Source organism: Chiloscyllium plagiosum, unplaced genomic scaffold (assembly GCF_037043375.1).
Source record: "Chiloscyllium plagiosum isolate Xiang-an unplaced genomic scaffold, Cpla_swu_hap1 HiC_scaffold_47, whole genome shotgun sequence".
In the NCBI taxonomy this organism is placed as follows: domain Eukaryota; kingdom Metazoa; phylum Chordata; class Chondrichthyes; order Orectolobiformes; family Hemiscylliidae; genus Chiloscyllium; species Chiloscyllium plagiosum.
Genome location: NW_028270185.1, coordinates 22,766,172 through 22,789,621, shown reverse-complemented (window position 1 = coordinate 22,789,621; position 23,450 = coordinate 22,766,172). Strand labels below are relative to the sequence as shown.

At 46.2% G+C, this 23,450-nt stretch overlaps 1 long non-coding RNA gene and 1 gene segment (V, D, J or C); one reads left to right on the top strand and one right to left on the bottom strand.

The window, feature by feature from the left end:
• The first annotated feature begins 9,605 nt into the window (after positions 1–9,605).
• On the top strand, positions 9,606–17,274 carry LOC148136006 (uncharacterized). Its single transcript, XR_015754676.1, has 3 exons — positions 9,606–10,176; positions 13,309–13,497; positions 17,039–17,274. It is a non-coding gene; the product is annotated as an uncharacterized LOC148136006 (long non-coding RNA).
• A 1,791-nt stretch (positions 17,275–19,065) lies between these two features.
• LOC148136005 (T cell receptor beta variable 30-like) lies at positions 19,066–20,883 on the bottom strand. The segment is given in 2 exon segments: positions 19,066–19,385; positions 20,823–20,883. Coding segments are annotated over 2 exon segments (381 nt in total).
• Between the last annotated feature and the right edge of the window lie 2,567 nt (positions 20,884–23,450).

The window sequence follows — 23,450 nt, the reverse complement described above, 5'->3', positions numbered from 1 at the left end:
CGGGTCTCTGGCGCTGTGAAGCAGCAGTGCTAACCACTGTGCTACCGTGCCGCATTAAAATAATCGTTTACTGACCCTAATGTGCCCTCACTTGTGTCTCAATGGAGAAAGGCAGCAAAGTGATAGTAGATGAAAACCCACACCATCTCTTTCATTTACTACTGCCTACCTTTGTTTTTTTTTTCATTCTTACTAATTTCATTCTCGTTCTTTATTTTTCTGTTGTACCAAAAGAGCCTGCACCAGCCTTCTGAACAGCATACCGTGGCTAATCCACCAAGCCCACACATCCCTGGACACTCTGGGACAATTTAGCATGGCCAATCCACCTTATCTGCACATCTTTGGACGACAGGAGGAAACCGGAGCACTCAGGGAAAACCCATGCAGACACTGGGAGAATGTGCAAAGTTCACACAGACAGTCGCCCAAGGTTAGTAGCAAAGCCGAGATCTGAAATAAGGAATAATGCAAGTGATGGAGAAACTCAGCAGGTTTGGCAGCAGCTGTAAAGGGAGAAACAGAATTAATGTTTCCCGTCCAAAATCACTCTCATTTGGAACTCGAATTTCTTCAACATTGCTGACTCCAGATTGAAGCTTCACCACTTGACAACAAAAACAGAAGAAACCATCAGGAGACTAAAATTAATCTCCCTTTCTCATTTGTCTCCTCACCCGGGTGACAGATGTCTAACTACACAATTTTATCCATAGTGGTCTATTACTACTCCTCACTGTACTTGTATGGCATGTGAGTCTGTTCAAGTCTCACCTGCTCCGAAGGCATGGTCACGCAGAGTGATTGATTACTGCTCGTTCCTAAATGTCTTACAGATATAGTTTAGCCGCCGTCTTGAAGTGCAGCAAATCTTCTAGTCTAAGTAACAAGGCACCCTGTTAGTAAAGGATTTTCAAAACTTTGATTCAGCAACACTGAAGGAACGATAACACCTGAGTGCTGATGAAGGATCACGGGGTCAGAAAACATTAACCCTGCTCTATCTCCATAGATGCTGCCATTTCTGCTCAATTTTTCTAGCAATTTCTGTTTTAGTCTCTCATTTCCAGAATCTATAGTTTTTTTTTTCAGTGGTAATATATTTCCAAGTCAGGGTGATGTGTGGCTTGGAGGGAAACTTGCAGATGGTGGTCTCCCATGTATCTACTGCTCTTGTCCCTCTAGATGGTATTGGTGGTGAGTTTCGAAACTGCTGCTTAAGGCACCTTTATGAATGTCTGCAGTCCATCTCGAAGGTGGTACACGTTGGCTTCACTGCGTATCAATTTGTTTTTTTTATTATTCAGTGGTGGAATGTAGGTGACATTGGCTGGCCAGTATTTATTGTCTGTCACTAGTTGCTCTTGAGAAGATGGTGGTGGACTGTCTTCTTAAATTGTTGCACTTCATGTGCTGTAGGTTGATCAAAAATGCCTTTAGGGAGGGAATTCCAGGATTTTTCCCCGCCAACAATGAAAAAACGGTTACATTATTTCCAAGTCAGGATGGTGACTAACATTGTGATGATCTTGCAATTTCTGCTACAGTTGTCCTTCTTAATGTAAGTGGTCGTGGATTTTGATGGTGCTGGCTAAGGATCATTCCTAAATTTCAGCAGTGCATCTTGTATGTAACACATGCTTCTCCTACTGAGCATTGGTGGTGGAGGGAGCAGATGCTTGTGAATGTGGTGCCAATCAAGCAGGCTGCTTTACCCAGGATGGTGTCAAGCTTTTAGAGTATGGTTGACGTTGGACATATCCAGGTACGTGCAAAAACATTCGTGACTTGTGCCTTGCAGATATTAGGCAGGATTTGAGGAGTCAGGAGGTGAGGCATCTACTGATAGATTCCCGCACGATGGACCATATTTGGAATGGCGATGCAGAAGGATCCACAAATCAGCTAATTACTCAGACATCACCGAGGTAGATCGTTACGTCAGAATTTCGCCATGGGGAATGTTGTTTCCATTCCATCAATCAACACTCTGTGTAAGTTGGAGTTACCTGTCAAAGTTTAGTATCTTGCATTCACTCTGGTTCAAGGCAAAAAGATTCAAATTCACGAATCCTTATTTAGAAGCTTTTATTTTGGATACAACCAATAAATTAATGTTGATTTTTAATCACAAAGACACTGGAACAAGTACTTCAGTTTTCCAAACACGTGGACTGACTCCATCTGAAATCAGGAGAATCGATGTATCAGGCATAAGCCCTTCATCCCGATGAAGCGTCGATTCTCCTGCTCCTCAGATGCCTGACATGCTGTGCTTTTTCAGCACCACAGTCTCAACTCTGATCTCCAGTATCTATAGTCCTCATTTTCTCCTAGTTGATTTCAACCCTACTGTGAAGCGCCTTCCAAGAATACCTACCTTGAAGAAGTTCTCATCCTAATGAAGGGCTTATGCCCGAATCGTCCATTCTCCCGCTCCCCGGATGCTGCCTGACCTGTTGAGCTTTGCCAGTGCAACATTCTCGACTCCATCAGAAATCAACTTACATCTGGGCTTTGGGTGACTTATAATGCAGATTCATTAAAATGCTCCCTGGGTTGTTTTACGGTTAAATTAATAGCTTTTGATCCATACACTTATCTTCCATTCATTTGTATATAAAAGATTCGATGTAAAGCTGAATGAATTTTCTAATATGCAGTACAAATAACATGGACAGAAACTATTTCCTCTGGTCTGAGGGAGTCTAGAAAAAAGGGATAAAATATTCAATATAAAACCTCAGAGCTCAACAGAGTAGGTAAATAGTTGGATCAGGAGCAGATAATTTAAAGATAATGAACAGCTTGACGACGAAGCGACTCGATGGGTTTAAGACCTTTGTCCTTGCTTTGTAGAACTCCGAACTATGGACTGCAGAATGAAACAGCTTCCTCCTGATCTTATGTAACAGGCTCGACATAAGACTGAATGGACTACTCTACTATCACAGGACCGAGGGGCCGAATGTCCACCACCTGCTCTTATCTCACATGTGTGATTGGCTGATTGGCCTCCTCTTGTTCATCTTCAGTCTAAATCTCGGTAGGGCTATGCTCTGTTGTCTTAGAGCGCCCTCTCCTGCTCCTGTGGAGAAACAGCATAGTCAGTGAAGAAAGCCCAAGTCCGTTTGCTGAAGTGCAGACAGTGGCAGGCTTTCCTTATGCAGTAACTGCAAATATTATCTTTTCAATGTTTCAGTACTTATTGTCATTCTGATATTCTAATGCGTCTCTTTGCACAAACACCAATCATCTGCTAAGAAGAAAGATATAAACATAACATGCTGGAGCACTGCTTGCGGTGTCCTTCACAGTTGTTTCCTGACAACTTCAGTTCTTTTTAGTCGAGCTGCTCCTTCGCTCTGAGATACCGTGAACACTGGAGGCGCAGTAGTACACGACCAAGTCATCTGCCTTCAGGCTGGGATACTCCATGTTGAGCTCCTTGTCCTTCGCTCACTTGGCAGAGAAACCGCCCATAGACCCCGCTCCTTGCACCACATTGGTACCGATAGACTAAAACATTCGGTGCGGTTCCTTCCCCGGGGCTTCACTGTACCAGTACATGACAGGGATAAAAGTGTCTCCCTCCAGAGTAGAGTTCACCTCCACACTGTCCCCGTGAAACCTGGAGACAGAGAGGGAAATCTGACCGATTGTCGGTGAGTTTCTGTTTGTGGCAGACAGGAAGAGATCAGTAACTGGTCACTTTTTGGGCCACTGAGAGAGGGAAATAGAAAGAATATAGGGTTCCCTAATAAGTCAATACCTGGAAGGTTCACTTACGGTGAAATAGGAAAATCTGAGGCAGGAAGAGATATCATGCTCGTTTCCGAATTTCCTCTTAAAGGGGAAGGGAAGAAGAATGGAGATTTTAAGCCTTGTCAGGAGTTACCTCGTTCTCTTCAAATTATTGAGGAACATCTAGAGAAGTAGTGAGGACATTTTGGACGCGCCCTTACTTTGCTCAACCAATCAGAATAATTCTCACCCCCTACACCTTTCTTTTATTTTGCAAATCAGAAACATAATTCCTCAGGTCTGAATTCCCAATGAAGGACAATCCTATTCCACCTTGAAGCCATACTGAATGGTTTATCCTGTTCATGGGTGACCGATTAGGTGAGGCTGAATAGCCTCCTCATATTTCAATTAAAGAAACGGATGGAAATCACCTTGTGATCCTGCGTAATGGACTCGAACGGCTCAAGCATCATCCTCCCACTTTTGGCAAGGAGGCTCAAGACTGAGGGTATTAACTCCTATCAAATAGACTGCGGCTGTATTTTCTATTCGAGTTATTACTCATTACCTTTAACGGTGGTCTCCAATTTTGCACACCGTGCAAGCTGGGAACTTTTTATTTAATCACTTGCGGGACATGGGGTCGCTAGCTGGCCCGTCTCTAGTTGCCCATGAAAAGCTGGTGGTGAGCTGCCTTCAGGGAAGTCCATGTTCTGTAATAGACCCACAATGCTGTTAAATAGGGACCTCTAGTATTTTGATCCAATGATACTGAGGGAACGGCGATATATTTCCAATTCAGGGTGATGAGTGGCGCAGAGGGAATCTTGGAGCTGGTGGTGTTCCTATCTATCTGCTACCATTGTCTTTCTTGATGCAAGTGGCCGTGGGTTTGGAAGGTGCTGTCGAAGGATCGTTTTTAAATTTCCGCAGTGCACCGCGTAGATAGCATATACTGCTGCTGCTGAACCTCGGTGATGGAGGGAGTGAATGCTTATGGATGTGGACCCGATCAATCCCACTTAGTCTTGAATGGCCTCAAGTTCCTTGCGTGAATTTGGAGCTGCGCCCATCCAGGAGTAATCTATCTTGACTTGTGCCTTGCAGAGCAGGTTTCAGTGAGTCAGGAAGTGTTGCCAGAATCCTAACTTCTGACTTGTTATTGTAGCCACTGTCTTTATCTGGTGAGTCCAGTTCAGTTTCTAATCCGTGCTAAGCCAAGTAAATTGATAATAGAGGATTCAGTGATGATAAAGCCATTGACTGTCAAGGGCAGTAGATGGATTGTTTTATTGGAGATGGTCACTGTCTGACATCTTTGTGACGTTAATGTTACTTCCCACTTTTTTTACTCTAAGTGTGGATATTGTCTACGTCTTGCTGCTGTTGAACATGGTCTCTCCCCGCTGATTGGATAAATCGCTCATCGTTTTAAACGCTTATACCCCTCGGCCTTTCCTTTACTAGGGAAAATATCCTGAATCTTTTCAGTATTTTCTGATGGTTATAACCAAACAGATCTAATGACATCATTAACAAATACTTTCGCTCAACTTTGGCAGTGTTTATGTATCTCATTTGCCACATACAATTTGACTAAATGGGACTCCATGCAAGAAGTAAATACGGACATGAGGATGCAATGAGCAGTGTCATTCTCCGCTGCTCATACTGCCTTTGACGTTTTTGTTGAGCTGTTCTTTCTCTCTGAGTCACTGTGCACTCCAGGCGCAGTAATACCATGCCGAGTCATTTGCCTTTAGGCTGGAAGACTCCAGGTTAAAGTCGGAGCCAGTCGATCGCTCGGCTGTGAAATTACCCGCCGCCTCCCCTTTATTCACGCTGGGTGCATATGTAGAATAAAACATCAGCTGTAGCTCCTTCCCCGGATTTTGTCTGTACCAGTACATGGTACCTGTACTCTTTCCCTCCACCGTGCATTTCAACACCGCTCTCTCGGTAATAGATTTGGAGACAATTGAGGGAGTCTGGAGGACCGTCGCGGAATTCACGTCTGAGAAAGAAATCGGAAGAGGCAAAGATCAATAAACAGGGACATTGTTCTGGTGCAGCAGAGAAGGAAAGAAAGAATTTGGAAGCGAAACAAGGAATAAATGGTAAACGATGGGTGCTAAAAAAAAATGGTTGCATCGAGAATCGCTTACGTTGAAATACAATCGTGAAGCTCAATAACAGATACATTTTGAACCGTGAACGTTCTTTGTAATGAGGTAAAGAACGAGAAAAAAAATCCAAACTTATTGTGGGTTAAACCATCTCCTTCTAAATGATTTCGAGAAAAATGAAATGTCAAGGTAATAAACCAATTCTTGAACAAGTCCCTCCCTCGCTGATAAGTCACGCCCCTTCTGTACACGTCACTGTCGTTCCATTGAGGCGGTGGCGTGAAGCAGTGTCATTGGACCAGGGTGAAGCTTTGATGACTCCGTTTCAGGGCATTTGGTAGAATTTGAATTCAGTTGATAAACCTGGAATTTGAATGCAGTTTTAGTAATGGTGACCATGAAATTATGAAACATCAAATGATATACTTTATGGGATTGAATCTGTCACCTCGACCGGGTGGCCTACATTGGATTCAGGCGCATAGCTATGTGGTTGATTCTTCACTGCCCTCTGCAATGCTGACCCAATTCTAGTGCAACTGGGCAACGAATGCTGACAATTTAGCCACATCCTACAAAAGGTTCCATGAAGCGTCATGGCATCAAATTAAACACGGACAACTGATTACCTCTTATCGTCCTTCCTCTGCTGATGAGTCGGTACTCCTCCATGTTGAAGCACAGATGGTGGCATTGCCACAAAACGTAGTCTGGATGGAGGACTTCAATGCTCACCACCAAGACTGGCTTGACAGTAGTAAGATCAAGCTGGCCAGGTCCTAAAGGACATAGCCGCTAGACTGAGTCTGCCGCAGGTGGTGAAGGAACCAACTAGAGGGAAGAACATACCTGACCACATTCATATCAAACTACCGACTGAAGATGCATCTGCCCTTGACAGCTTTGGTAAGAGTGACCACCGCACTGTCCTTGCCGAGACAAAATTGCTGTATCTGGTAGATGGCATATTACGCATTAGTGGTGGATCGAGTGAAGGTTGATGATGATGAATGGGATGCCAGTCAAGCAGGCTGCTATATCGTGGACAGTGTCAAATTACTTTGGTGTTGTTGGGATTTTACTTATGCAATGAAGTGAAAGTGATTCAATCACAGTCGTGACTTGCAAATTACAAATGCAGGACTGGCTTCAGAGATTTGAGAGGTAGGTTACCAGCCATAGGATTCCCTGCTTGCTATTATAGTCAAATAATTAGACATCATGGTTACTGCCAGTGCCGAGAAAAATGAGGCTCAATTTTTAGGGGCGGCAAGGTGGCTCAGTGTTTGGCACCGTTGCCTCACAGCGCCAAGCGGCACGGGTTCAATTGCTGCCTTGGGTGACTTTCTGTGTAGAGTTTACACATTCTCCTGTGTCTGTGTGGATTTCCTCCCGGTACTCCAGTTTCCTCCCACAATCCAAAGATGTGCAGGTTAGGCTGGATTGGCCATGCTAAATTGTCCATAGTGTCCAGGGACTGTAGGTTAGATGAATTAGTCAGGGGTAAATGCAGAGGTTTAGGGTAGGGGAATGGGTCTGAGTGGGTTACTCTTTGGAGGGGCGGTGTCGACCTGTTGGGCCAAATGGCCTGTTTCCACACGATAGAAATTCTATGTTTTCATAATTAGGTTCTGGCCTTCATGGAGTGAATAAGGAAGCATTTATTGACGCAAAAACATCTTCCAAAAAAACATTTGATGCCGGTAGCCATTTTAATACTGGGTTTTTTTTTAGTCAATGTATTTAAACAGATCAACCGTAACTGGTTGGTGGTGCAGGCCAGAAGGGCTGAATGTCCTCTCTCTGACACTGTAAATATTGAATAACTTTCAAGGTACTAGTGTGTATCGTGATCCTAGAGCGTCCTCTGCAGCTTGTTTTGAGTTTTATTTGTTATTGGATCAGGGCATGACTGGCAAGACCAGCATCTATTACCCACCCGTGATTGCCCTGGAGAAGATGGTGAGGAGCTGCCTTCATGAACCAGAGCAATGCAAGTCTTTTTTCACTTTCTGTTCGTATTTTCCAGTCTTGTTATTATTTTTGTTCCATTTGTTAGTTGTGTGAGTGATACACAATGTTGAAGCTCAGTGACCTGAAGACATGCTAGACTCAAAACGTTAATTCTGTTTCTCTCTCCACTGTTATCAATCAGACCAGACCCCCTCAAAACATTTTAAGAAGGTAGCCCACTGACTTTTCTTGTTGTTTTAAGCAGATGTATAGTGGCTATACCAGGATTGATGCAGCCAGCCCAAGCACTCAGTTTTAAACAAAATAGAATTTGGTTACGCACAAACAAAAGAAAATCAAGTTTAGAATAACAAAAATTATCTGAAAATGAAAGTATCATTCCTGATCTTTGGGCACCCGGTGTGGCGGGGGAGTGGGGTGGGGTGGGGTGTAGGTCAGAGGATCACCTCGTGGGTCTGCTCCTGGGCCTGGCCAAACTGGTCATAAGCGGGTCCAGGCAGCTAGCCGTGGAGGTAGTCATTACAGCCTACTGCCTGCCACTCTTCCGTGGTTCTGTCAGAGCCCGGGTATCCCTGGAGAAGGACCACGTGGTGTCCACTAACACCCTCAAGATTTTCAGGGAAAGCTGGGTACCACAGGGAGTAGAATGCGTTATTTTCCCCTCTAACTCAATTTTGATTTATGCTCTCCCCTCCCCTTCACTGTTTGACCATGCAGCATTGCCCTTCGATGTAAAGGGCACTGCTTGTCAAGGGCCACTTGGGTGTTTCCTTCCTTTCTTGGGTGGAAATCGAATAAAGAGTTGTAAATCTTGTGTCAGCATACAGACAACATGGGTGCTTGGGGAAAATATAAGCACTACCGCAGTTAGGGGATAGTGTTGGGATTTTATAAAATACAACAAACAGGAGTGTCAGAGGTTCTATTGATTCTGAGAGCAGCCTCTGAGTGCTCTGGGTCAGTGTGGAGTGAAAGACTCTGCTCTTTCTTCCCATTGTATTAAAGAGGAGAGGAGTCTGATACTGATACTACCAGGTCAGGTCCACGCCCCCCTACAACTCACTCTCCCATCCTGGCACTTTCCCCTGCCACCACAGGAACTGTAAAACCTGCGCCCACACCTCCTCCCTCACCTCTATCCAGGGCGCTAAAGGAGCCTTCCACATCCATCAAAGTTTTACTTGCACATCCACTAATATCATTTATTGTATCCATTGCTCCCGATGCGGTCTCCTCTACATTGGGGAGACTGGGCGCCTCCTAGCAGAGCGCTTTAGGGAACATCTCCGAGATACCCGCACCAATCAACCACACCGCCCCGTGGCCCAACATTTCAACTCCCCCTCCCATTCTGCCGAGGACATGGAGGTCCTGGGCCTCCTTCACCACTGCTCCCTCACCACCAGACGCCTGGAGGAAGAACGCCTCATCTTCCGCCTTGGAACACTTCAATCCCAGGGCATCAATGTTGTCTTCAACAGTTTCCTCATTTCCCCTTCCCTCACCTCACCCTAGTTCTAAACTTGCAGCTCAGCACTATCCCCATGACTTGTCCAGACTTGTCCTACCTTCCTATCTCCTTTTCCACCTATCCACTCCACCCTCTCCTCCCTGACCTATCACCTTCATCCCCTCCCCCACTCACCCATTGTACTCTATGCTACTTTCTCTCCACCCCACCCTCCTCTAGCTTATCTCTCCACGCTCCAGGCTCACTGCCTTTATTCCTGATGAAGGGCTTTTGCCCGAAATGTCGATTTCAAAGCTCCTTGGATGCTGCCTGAACTGCTGTGCTCTTCCAGCACCACTAATCCAGAATCTGATTTCCAGCATCTGCAGTCATTGTTTTTACCTCGTTGATTTTAACCCTACTGCGAATCCTCTTGCAAGGATGCCTGCCGTGAAGAAGATTTCCTCCTCTCTCTATAAGAATCTCAGGGAGTCCCTCTCCCACTGCAACTCCCAGGTCATTTCCTCTGCCCTGAAGCTCTTCAACCATGTCGTGAAACAAACTCGCTACCACAGCCACATTTGCTTCCTCAGTGCCTGCCTCCGTAACCAACTCATCCCACACGGACTCCAGACCACCTTTAAACCAGCAGAGTTCGGACCCGAACAGGACAAACAGTACAGACTACGGATTCAAAAACACCAGCAACAGTTCTCCTTCAAGATCCTCCGCTCCACACTTGCAGCAATGCGCCGGCACCTAACCTCTCTACAGTCAGCCCTGCCTCAGCTGAGGGCCACACTCTCTCAGAATTGCAAAGGACCCACTCTGTACTACATCCTCAGAGAATTCATAATTCCATCTCAAACATCAAAAACTGTAAGTACAACAAACTTTTATCCACCCACCTCCATAACCAGCGCTCCTCAAACATTCCAGAAGATTCCTCTGGCCTTGGAACCTATTCCGCCATTAGCCATGTGGCTAATACAGCTGCCACCCCCACGCTGATTGATGATGTCACTTCTGCCCCCATCATGGCCACTCCCACAACCACTTCCACCCCTCACAATTCCTCATGCATCACACGTGACATCACTTCTGCCCCTCATATCATCGTTGATGCCACATGCTCAGTGACTTCCGCCACCTCCACCCCACCAGCAGCACTCACCTGCATTCTGCTGACATGCCCCCCACAGACCCCACTGTCACTATCCCCACCCCCAGAACCCCGAGGGGAACACTACCCCTGCTCATGACTCCACCCCCATTCCCCCCACCATCACACCCATTCCAGTTACAGGTTCCGCCCCCACTCCCAGCTCTCCACCCACACCAGATCCCAGTTCCCAACCCTGCCGAGTTTTCACCATCCCTCCAGACCTTCCCCTCACTGAGGACGAACGATCAGTCCTCAGCAAAGGACTCACCTTCATCCCCCTCCGTCCACGCATCAATTAATTTAATACATGCCGTGACGTCGAACAATTCTTCCGTTGCCTCCGCCTCCGAGTTTACTTTCACAATCAGGACTCTTGCCCACCTTCCGAGGACCCTTTGCCCACCTCCAACACACTGCATCCACCTGGACACCCCACGCTGGCCTATTACCTGCCCTCGACCTCTTCATTTCCAACTGCCGCCGAGACATTAACCACCTCAACCTGTCTACATCCCTCCACCACTCCAACCTCTCACCCTCACAACGCGCAGCCCTCCAATCCCTCTGCTCCAATCCCAATCTCACCATCAAGCCAGCGGATAAAGGGGGTGCAGTGGAAGTCTGGCGCACTGACCTCTACACCGCTGAAGCCAAACGTCAACTCCAGGACACCTCTTCCTACTGCCCCCTCGACCATGACCCCACCCCTCATCACCAAACCATCATCTCCCAGACCATACAGAACCTCATCACCTCAGGAGATCTCCCACCCACAGCTTCCAACCTCATAGTCCGGGAACCCCGCACTGCCCGGTTCTATCTCCTTCCCAAGATCCACAAGCTTGACCACCCTGGCCGACCCATTGTCTCAGCATGCTCCTGCCCCACTGAACTCATCTCTACCTACCTCGACACTGTCCTATCCCCCCTAGTCCAGGAACTCCCCACATACGTTTGAGACACCACCTACGCCCTCCACCTCCTCCAAGACTCCCGTTTCCCCGGCCCCCAATGCCTCATCTTCACCATGGATATCCAATCCCTCTACACCTCCATCCGCCATGACCAGGGCCTCCAAGCCCTCCGTTTTTTCCTCTCCAGACGTCCCCAACAGTACCCTTCCACCGACACTCTCATTCGTTTGGCCGAACTGGTCCTCACCCTTAACAATTTCTCCTTTGAATCCTCCCACTTCCTCCAGACCAAAGGGGTAGCCATGGGCACATGTATGGGCCCAGCTATGCATGTCTCTTTGTTGGCTATGTAGAGCAATTGATCTTCCATAATTACACCGGCACCACTCCCCACCTCTTCCTCCGCTGCATTGATGACTGCATTGGCGCCACCTCGTGCTCCCGCGAGGAGGTTGAGCAATTCATCAACTTCACCAACACATTCCACCCTGACCTTAAATTTACCTGGACCATCTCTGACACCTCCCTCCCCTTCCTGGGCCTTTCCATCTCCATTAATGACGACCGACTTGACACTGACATTTTTTACAAACCCACCGACTCCCACAGCTACCTGGACTCCACCTCTTCCCATCCTACCTCTTGCAAAAATGCCATCCCATATTCCCAATTCCTCCGCCTCCACCGGATCTGCTCCCAGGAGGACCAGTTCCACCACAGAACACACCAGATGGCCTCCTTCTTTAGAGACCGCAATTTCCCTTCCCACGTGGTTAAAGATGCCCTCCAATGCATCTCGTCTACATCCCGCACCTCTGCCCTCAGACTCCACCCCTCCAACCATAACAAGGACAGAACACCCCTGGTGCTCACCTTCCACCCTACCAACCTTCGCATAAACCAAATCATCCGCCGACATTTCTGCCACCTCCAAACAGATCCCACAACTAGGGATATATATCCCTCCCCACCCCTTTCCGCCTTCCGCAAAGACTGTTCCCTCCATGACTACCTGGTCAGGTCCACGCTCCCCTACAACACTCCCTCCCATCCTGGCACATTCCCCTGCCATCGCAGGAACTGTAAAACCTGTGCCCACACCTCCTCCCTCACCTCTATCCAAGGCCTTAAAGGAGCCTTCCACATCCATCAAAGTTTTACTTGCACATCCACTAATATCATTTATTGTATCCGTTGCTCCCGATGCGGTCTCCTCTACATTGGGGAGACTGGGCGCCTCCGAGCAGAGCGCTTTAGGGAACATCTCCGAGACACCCGCACCAATCAACCACACCACCCCGTGGCCCAACATTTCAACTCCCCCTCCCACTCTGCCGAGGACATGGAGGTCCTGGGCCTCCTTCACCACCGCTCCCTCACCACCAGATGCCTGGAGGAAGAACGCTTCATCTTCCGCCTCGGAACACTTCAACCCCAGGGCATCAACGTGGATTTTAACAGTTTCCTCATTTCCCCTTCCCCCACCTCACCCTAGTTCTAAACTTGCAGCTCAGCACTGTCCCCATGACTTGTCAGGACTTGTCCTACCTGCCTATCTCCTTTTCCACCTATCCACTCCACCCTCTCCTCCCTGACCTATCACCTTCATTCCCTCCCCCACTCACCCATTGTACTCTATGCTACTTTCTCTCCACCCCCACCCTCCTCTAGCTTATCTCTCCACGCTCCAGGCTCACTGCCTTTATTCCTGATGAAGGGCTTTTGCCCGAAACGTCGATTTCAGAGCTCCTAGGATGCTGCCTGAACTGCTGTGCTCTTCCAGCACCACTAATCCAGAATCTGGTTTCCAGCATCTGCAGTCATTGTTTTTACCTCGTTGATACTTTTGGTGTCTTCCCAGGCAGAGGAAGAGTTTACTTTTGTTTCTTCTTAATTGTTTATTGTGATTGTTTTCTGGCTTTTCTTTTCTAGAGAAAAAAAAGAACAGGCTTGTCAGGGGTTCTGCTCTCTGAGAGCTGGTCTGAGGAAGCTCTGTTAGTGTCATGGACTCCCCAATTGTGTCAGGAAGGGGATGGACTCCACGCTGGCTGGGCCACAGTCAGTGTGCACTGTTAACCTGGGACAATCAGGAAAGCCCTGGCTGACCGAAAAAACCAAAAGGTAGACTCTCCTTGGTTTAGCAAACTGATTCTGTGCTTGCTAGACCACAATCAGTGTATTACTGCTGCAGTTGGTTTCTGATTTTTTTTAATGGCGGGGAGAACATGATTCCTAAACTGGCTAGTTTTGAAAGTCAGTTTTGTTAAGTGGTATTCCTTTTTAAAAGAAAATTTAAAATTAAGGTATCGTTCCTGATCTTTAGGCACCCAATGCGGAGTGGGGAGGGTAGGTCAGAGGACCACCTTGTGGGTCTGCTCCTGGACCTGGCCAAACTGGCCATAAACAGATTCAGGCAGCCGGCCATGGAGGGGCTCGTTAGGGCCAGTTGCCTGCCCCTCTTATGTCAGAGTCCGGGTGTCCCTGAAGAAGGAGCACGTGGTGTCCACTAACACCCTGGAGATTTCAGGGAGATGTGGGCACCACAGGGAGTGGAGTGATTTATTTCCCCCTCCCACTCTATTTTGATTTACTCCCTGCCATCCCCTTCACTGTTTGATCATGCAGCATTTCCCTCTGAGAAGGGCACTGCTTGTCAGTGGCCACTTGGCTGTCTCTTTTCTTCCTGGTGGTGAAATATAAATAAAGACTTACACATTTATGGTTTCTCACTATGTCTGACACCTGCACACATACGACACGGTGCTGAGAAAAATAAGCATACCGGTGTTTGGCTTTTAAAACTAGAAGAAAAGGAAAGAAAAAATTAGTAAGGAGAGTCAGGGGTTCTGAAACAATATATCAAATAATCGCTCCAGATCTTTGGGCACGCAGTGTGGAGGTGGGAAGGTAGGTCACAAGACCTCCTCGTGGGTCTGCTCCTGGGCCTGGCCAAACTGGTCAAAACAGGCCCAAGCAGAAGGCCTTAGAAGGGGTTGCCTCCCCGTCTTCTGTGGTTACGTTCGAGCAAGTGTGTCCCTGAAGAAGGAGCACACAGCGCCCATTAACACGTTTGAGCTGTCCAGGGAAAGGTGGGTACAGCAGGGAGTGGAGGGTTTTATTTCTTCCTCCAACTCTATTTTGATTTAATCCCTGCCCTCTCCTTCACCTTTTTTATCACGCAGCTTTGCCCTTTGTTGAGAAGGGCAATGCTTGTCACCGGCCACTCTGATGTTTCCCTTCTTCCTGGTGGTGGAATGTAAATAAAGATTTACACACTTGTTGTTCTTCACTGCATCCTACACCTGCACACACACAATATGGGTGCTGGGGAGCAATAAGCACTATCGCTGTTAGGCAGTGGTGTGGGGGAAAATAAAGAAAAAAAGAACATGGGGTGTCAGACATCCTGTTTCTCATTTAAAAAAAGATAAATGAGGGTATCAAGGGTTCTGCCTACTCCATGAGACGGCTCGGTGCTAGCTGGGTCAGCCTCATGTACTATTCACGTGTGAATAATGGGTGACTTGGTGAATGGAGGTATTTCAGATACAGTACAGAAGAACCAAATGGCTTCCCCTGTACTTGCATTCCTGTCCCACCATGTACCAGTATCGTTTTTGTTCATGGCCCTAGAGCACCGTCTATACATCCCTTTTGACTGTTAAATGTTCCAGTTCAGATCTCCCTTAGTCATCTTCATTACCCTGCTTGCCAGAGACTCTAAATCTATTCCCTCGCTTTCAAAATAACCTTTATTTTGGAGTCTTCAGAAGAGAAACAAAATGTTGCTGCGCCTTGTTTTATCGTTAACAGGTGTTTCCTGCCCTGAGTCACTGTGACAACTCCAGATGGGGCTTTCGCCAGGAGGGGGGATGGTGGGGGACATCTGTTTGAACTCAGAGTCACTCAGTTGCTTGACAGAGAAACCGCTTATGCTCTTCCTTTGGATTGAAATGGTGTGCAGCATCAGAGTAAAGTACAATCTGTAGTTCATTTCTGAGGGATTGTCTGTACCAGTACATTCCAGGTGCATTTCTGTTCCACCTCACCTTTTTTCAACTAAGGAAAAGACTGCAATCAGTACTCCAGACCTGGTCTCACCATGGCGCTACAATACAGCTCTCCACTTTTACATGATATTCATTTTGCAGGAAAACGAATTTCTCAACGAGGCCGATATGTTCACCCAATAAAATCAAAATACTGAGGGGATGTTGGAAATCTGAAAAAGCATAGAATGCTAGAGAAATTCGGCAACGTCTGTGGGGAGAAAGGGGGAGGGTTGATGCTTCGAGTCTAGTATAACGTCTCCAGATCTGAGACATATTCAGTTTCCCTGAAAGTTAAATCTTCTCAGAATTGTTCACTTTTGTTTGCAATTTCTCCAGCGCTACTCAATTTCATTATCTACTTTCATTGGAACTGATCTCTTAATGTCAAAGGTCTGCGGTGAGAGGAAACATCTTTGCTTCCAGCTGCTGTTTGGGGTTTTTGTTGAGCTGCTCCCTCTCTCTGACTCACTGTGAAGACTCCAGGCGCAGAAATATACAGCCGAATGATTGACGAGGAGGGTGGGGGATTTCAGATTAAACTCGGTGTTACTCGGTCGATCGGCCTTGAAACCGTCTACCGTTTCGCCTGGAGTTACGATACTGCGACCTGTGGAGTAAAACATGAACTGCGGCTCCTTCCCTGGACGTTGTCTGTACCAGTACATGTAAGGGTTGCTGGTGCCTTGTACTGTGCACCTCAAAACGACCATCTCCCCTGGCATTTTGGAGAAAGCGGCGGGAATCTGCTGGATTATTTGCGAATCCACGACTGGAACAGAGACAGGGAGAAGATGAGGTCGGTACATGAAGACAATTAGGGCAAAGACATGTAGCAATAAAAGAAAGTTCATAAACAAAACGCATATTTGAGAAAATCTCTTACAGTGAAACAGAGTCATTACACCCAAGATCAGATTCATCATTTGCTTGAAATTTTCCGTTTGCAGGCACAGCGTTCGACGTCTTCTGGAGAACCAGTCCACTGTTTTCAAGCTGTTGAGGGATACATCAAGGTTTTAAGGGGAGGGATGGATTGAACACACCCCCAGACCCTTCAACCAATCGGAACTAACATGCGTATTTTACCTGTTAGCAGACCTTCCCAGTTTACCATGGACAGTATCTGCCTCATTCTGTTAAAATCTGCCTTTCTTAAACCAAAAATTTAATCCAATCTCTGTAGACTTTTAAATTCATCGCTTGCAAGTATATATATATATCAGCTCCTCTTTGAACAGTCTTAAGGAATCCACCAACTCCACTCTCCCAGACAGCACGTTTCAAATCCTAACAACTCCAAGTGAACAACTTGAGGGTCTAAGCGCTTCCATATCATTACCCGAGCACCCACGCACCAGGCCTTGTTAACACATAGTCTGCTGTTACACACGACCTATTGTTATTCAATAACAGTCCTCATTGATAACAATTCACCCCCTGACTGTGCTACTGTTCTCTCTTTTTTTGGTCTCTATCCTCACCTACTGTTTACTCCTTAACCCCTCTCCACACTCTACTTTCTGCATATAAACCGACATTTTTCTAGCTATCATCAGTTCCGAAGAAGGGCCACTCCACCCGAAACGTTAACTCTTGATTTCTCTCCGCAGATGCTGCTAGACCTGCAGAAATTTTCCAGCAACTTTTGGTTTTCCTTTTCGTTTCTGAGTAAAGACGTTTCTCATCATACCACTCCTAGCTCGCCTGCAGATAACTTTGGCATTGTTGGAAAACATTCCGAGTTTCCCATCAATCTTTCAGGCTTTCTAAGACACATGTACGAACTGCTCCCCTCCTTTCAGTTCCGAAAGAGATGTTCATTTAACAAAAGCTAATAAAAGGTCTGTTTGCCTCCTGAATATTCGCGAATCAGAAAAGCTAATAGTCGATTTCTTTTTTGCTAATTAATCGTTTCTGAGCTGCTCAGTGGCAGTGTCACTACCGAGATCAAGTCCCAGTTCAGAACTTAATGGACACTGAGGTGTGTCATAACAGATTGATTAAACAGGAAACAATATCTGGATGCGTTCCAGTGTAAAAGAGCGCTGGTTGTTAATGAGTTCCTTCTGTTCCTGTGTAACAGGTTGAATGGCCATCTGCTGTTCCTCTCCGACTGATCAATTACATGGTCGTCGCGCTCCCTCTGCTGTCTGAACACTATCTCTGGAAGAAATACCAAGAATTCTTATTTCCTTTCCTGCTTTGATTTTTCCTTCCTTCGTTGTGTCGCTGTCTTCTTCATCAGCATCTTTTGTCCATACAACACTTAATGACTTAAGTGATTTGTGGAATCTTTTGCACACTCCTGCTCTAGCGAACCGTCTTCATTACAAATCTAGGCAATCGCTTGAAAGGTACAAACTCACGAGAGGCCAACAGAAGAGAGGGCCAAGTTCAAAGTCATTCCGTTATGCGAATGCCGAACTAATTATTGCGTAACTCCTTCGTCAAACTATGTTTCCATACCAAGATTAGAGTGGTACTGGGAAAGCAAAGCAGCATTCGAGGAGCAGGAAAATCGACGTTCCGGGCAAAAGCCCTTCATCAGGAAGGGCCGATGAAGGGGTTCTGCACACAACATCGATTTTCCTGCTCCTCCGTTGGTGCCCGACCAGCTGTGCGTTTCCAGCACCACACTAATCTTGAATCTGATCTCCAGCATCTGCAGTCCTCACTTTCGCCCTGTGTTTCCATACCAGATTGTTTTTGGGGAGCTGGTGAAGTGATGATCATGTAACCAGGCTATTAATCGCCCAGCCCCCGCTCGTGCTTTGCTGACTTAAGTTTAAATCTCACCACAACAATTCAATGAATGAAATTTGAAAATGACAGTTTGTCTCAGCGATCGTGATCTTAACTATCATGGCTTTGCTGTAAAAAGAATACATTGGGGAAATAAAATATGGGGTCACCGACCCAATCTGGTCCACACCCACACCAATATGGTTGACCCTTAACTGCCTCTTCAAATGACCTAGTAAGGCATTCAGTTCAAGGGCAATTAAGGATGAGTAACAAATGACACTGAGATCTACATCCTGTGAGGAATAAATTAATTCCCATAATGTTGATATTTCTGCTCCACACTGTAAATGGGTGGAATGTACACTCAGCCCGCGTCTGAGTGCTGCTGTTTATGCATCACTGTCTTCCCATTAACATTAACTTTCATCCATCAACAAATTATTTCATTTCATTCTCCCTCATCTGGCTTCCTGGTAACAGCTGTCGCTCCAACCATGAAAGCAAGTCCCACGCTCTCATCACTGCCAGATAAAGAAATCTCCTGAATATCCCATGGCATTCCACACTCATTGTCTTTAACAAATTTTAAATCCCACTCCCACGCAGAAAAGTGGAAATTTATTCGTTACGAATTCCCTAACAACCCACGATAATCTTTTTAAGGTTTATCCGGATACCTCAGCCGATTCTATAGAACCTCCAGTCAGTTATAACCTGTCCTCTCTAATGTCATCTTTACAAGTCTTCCTGTGTTCTGCCTTTCACCCATTGCTCTTAATTAACAGAACAAAATGTTCCGTTTGAACATACACACCTGCACGATGAGCCGAGGCGATGAGTGATGTCATTCGCGGTTGTTTCGTGCAACCTTTGAGGTTTTTGTAGAGCTGAGTCACTGACTCTCTGAGTCACTGTGAATGCTCCAGGCGCAGTAATACACGGCCGAGTTGTTCACCAAAAGGCTGAGGGTCTCCAGGTTAAACTCGTTGTTATTTGGTCTGTCGGCGGTGAAACCGTCCACCGGCCCCTTTGGATCCACGTGATTTGTGATACTGGAGTAAAACATCAGCTGCAGCCCCTTTCCCGGGGCTTGTCTGTACCAGAACATGCTGATGGTACTTGCTGTCTCCACACGGCACTGCAGCTTCACTCTCGTCTCTGGGATTTGGGAGACGGCGGCGGGGGTCTGGTGGATTGTCTGAGATTTCACATCTGGGGAATAGATAGGAAGAGGCAGAGGTTAGAAAATTGAACACGTGTGGTCTTGCAGTTAAAAAAAAGAAACAAGATGAATTCAGTAAAAGAGAGATAATAGGGAAAAACAGCCGGAGACACGGAGAGCCAGTGAAAAGAGAGTTAGATGTTGGGTAAGGTTTTGTATATATGCCGACCCTTACGGTGAAACATGATGAAGAGAGCTAGCAATAGATACATCTTCAAATTTAAAGTTCCCTTTCAAAAACCTTGGTCACTGGTAAGAAACCATTGGAAATATATCGCTTCGCTCCTTACTTTGAGTGACATCCCGGTCCCGCCCAGTCATATTGATAGTCCCGCCCCGTCTCAAGATCAGCCCCGCTCCTCACCTCCTAATTGGCTGACGGGGAAGTGCCAGGAACAGCAAGATCCAAAGGTGGGATTAATAAATCTGCAATAAGGCTCTCCACTTTTACACGCTACCCCTTTTCTAATAAACGTATTTCTCGGTGAAGCAGACATGAAGCAGACAAGGGGGAGCTGGTCGATGTGGTAAATTTGAATTTTCAGAAAACATTTGACAAAATCTCGCGTAAGAGTTGATTATGCAAGATTAAAGTGCCTGGGATTGGGGGAAGTGTATTCAGATGGATAAAAAAAAAACTGGTTGGCAGATAGGACTCAAAGAATATGAACATAGAACATAGAAGTAATGGGTCAGTTTCAGATTGGCAGGCAGTAAAGAGTGTCCCACCAATCGGTGCTAGGACCCCAGCTATTCACAATATATATCAATGATTTGGATGAGGGAACAAAATGTAACATCTCAAAGTTTACATTTGATACCATTTGGGTGGGAGAATAAACTGAGGCGAGGATGCATAGATCCTTCAGTATAGTCTGGACAGGTTGGGTGAGTGGGCAAATTAATGGCAGAAACAATATAATTTGAATAACTGTGAGGTTATTCACTTGGAAAGCAAAAACAAAAAGGCATCTTACTGTCTGGATGGCTGCAAATAGTGAGGGGGAAGTGTGCAGCGGCACCTGGGTGTTTTTGTACACCAGTCGCTGAAGGTAAGCACGCAGGAGCAGCAGGCGGTAAAGAAGGCAAATAGTCTTCACAGCGAGAGGTTTTGAGTAAAAGACCGGTGATGTGTTGTTGCAGTTATACAGGGCCCTGGTGAAGCCATACCTGGAATATTATGTGCAGTTTTTGTATCCTTTTCTGAGGAAGGATGCTCTTATTCTCGAGGGAGTGCAGTGAAGGTTTGCCAGGCTGATTCCGGACTGATGAATGAAGAGATTAACTGCGTTAGGATTGTTTTCACTGGAGTTCATGGGAATGAGGGGAGATCTCATAGAGACTTATAACATTCTAACAGGACTGGGCAGAGCTGGTTGTTAATGGATTCCTTCTGTGCCTGTGTAACAGGTTGAATGGCCACCTACTGTTCCTCTCCAACTGATCAATTACATGGTAGTAGCGCTCCGTCTGCTGTCTGAACACCATCTCTGGAAGAAATACCAAGAATTCTTATTTCCTTTCCTGCTTTGGTTTCTCTTTCCTTCGTTGTGTCGCTGTCTTCTTCATCAGCATCTTTTGTCCATACAAAAGTGATTGCACATTCCCGCTCTAGAGAACTGTCTTCATTACATATCTCGGCACTCGCTTGAAAGATTTACCAAGCTCACTCGAGGGAAAGTGTAGAGAGGGCCATGTTCAGAATCATTCAGTCACGCTTATGCCAAACTAATTATTGCGCGACTCCCTCGCCAAGCTGTTTCCTTACAACAGATTGTTTTTGGGGAGCTGGTGAAGTGATGATCATGTAACCAGGCTATTAATCCCCGAGCCCCCGCTCGTGCTTTGCTGACTTAAGTTTAAATCTCACCACAACAATTCAATGAATGAAATTTGAAAATGACAGCTTGTCTCAATGATCATGATCTTAACCATCATGGCTTTGCTGTAAAAAGAATACACTGGAGAAATAACATATGGGGTCACATACCCAGTCTGGTCGACATGTGACTCCATACCCACACCAATATAGTTGACCCTTAACTGCCCCTTCAAATGGCCTAGTAAGGCATTCAGTTCAAGGGTAATTAAGGATGAGTAAGAAATGACACTGAGGTCTACATCCTGTGAGGAATAAATTAATTCCTATAATTTTGATATTTCTGCTCCTCGCTGTAAATGTACATCACACACGCACGCCGCTCAACCTGCCTCTGAGTGTGCTGTTTATGCATCACTCTCTTCCCATTAACATTAACTTTCATCCATCAACAAATGATTTCATTTCATTCTCCCTCATCTGGCGTCCCTAGCTACGACAGTCGCTCCAACCATGAAAGCAAGTCCCACACTCACATCACTGCCAGGGTAAAGAAATCTCCTGAATATCCCATTGCATTTCTCACTCATTGTCTTTAACAAATGCGTCCCATTTCAAACCCCACACCCACGTAGAAAAGTGGAAATCTATTCGTTACGACTTCCCTAACAACTCGCGTAAATGTTTTTAAATCTTGATCAGGGCGCATCGGCCGATTCTGGAGAGAGCATTCCAACCTCCCAGTTTTTGGTCAGTTATAACCTGTCCTTTCTGACGTCATCCCTGACAAGTCTTTCTATGCATCTCCTGTGTTCTGCCTTTCACCCATTGCTCTTAATTAACAGAACAAAATGCTCCGTTTGCAAAATAGACACCAGCACAATGAGCCGAGGCGATGAGTGATGTCATTCGCGGTTGTTTCGTGCAACCTTTGGGGGTTTTTGTTGAGCTGCTCCTTCTCGCTGAGTCACTGTGTAGACTCCAAGCGCAGTAATACACTGCCGAGGTGTTCACCAACAGGCTGAGGGCTTCCAGGTTAAACTCGTTGTTATTTGGTCTCTCGGCGGTGAAACCGTCCACCGGCCCCTTTGGATCCACGCGATTTGCAGTACTGGAGTAAAACATCAGCTGCAGCCCCTTTCCCGGGGCTGGTCTGTACCAGAACATGCTGACGATACTTGCTGTCTCCACACGGCACTGCAGCTTCACTCTCGTCCCTGGGAGTTGGGAGACGGCGGCGGGAGTCTGGTGGATAGTCTGCGACTTCACATCTGAGGCAAAGATGGGGAGAGGCCGAGGTCAGGAAATTGAAAAAAAAAAGAAACGAGATAAATTAAGTGAAAAAGAGACAAGCGGGAGTATAAAGAAAACCAGCAGGAAGAAGGAGGCAGTGGAAACAAACTAGATGATGGATAAAGGAGTTTTGTATTTGCGCAGAACCTTACGGTGAAACATGAAGAGAGCCAGGAACAGATACATCTTCAATTTTAAGGTTCCCTTTCAAACGACCTTGGTCACTGGTAAGAAAACATTGGAAATATCCGTTCCTCACTTTGGTTGATATCCAGGTCCCGGCCAGTGAGATTGATAGTCCCGTCACCAGATCAGCCCCGCCCCGCCCCGCCCCGCATCTCCTAATTGGCTGACAGGGAACTGCCAGGAACAGCAACACCCAAAGGAGGGATTAATAAATCTGCAATACATCTCTCCGCTTTTATATGCTAATCCTTTTCTAATAAATGTATAAGGACGGCTGTTCATATTCATTTCTCGATGAAGCAGCAAGGGGGGAGCTAGTCGATGTGGTCTTGGACTTTCAGAAAGAATTTGACGAAGTCCCGCATAAGAGATCATTGTGCAAAATTAAAGAACATGCGATTGGGGGAGGTGTATTCAACTGGATAGAAAAAGTGATTGATAGAGAGGACATAAATAGTAAGAATTATTCGGTCCTTTTCAAATTGGCAGGCAGTAAACAATGCGGTGCAACGTGGATTTGTGCTAGAAGACCAGCTATTCACATATTTTTAATGATTTGGATGAGGGAACAAAATGTAACATATCAAAGTTTGCAGTTGATACCAAGTTGGGTGGAAGGGTGAACTGTGACGAGCATGAAGAGATCCTTCAGCATGGTCTGGACAGGTTGGGTGAGTGGGAAAATTAATGGCAGAAACAATATAATTTGAGTAACTGTGAGGTTATTCACTTGGAAAGCAAAAACAAAAAGGCAGGT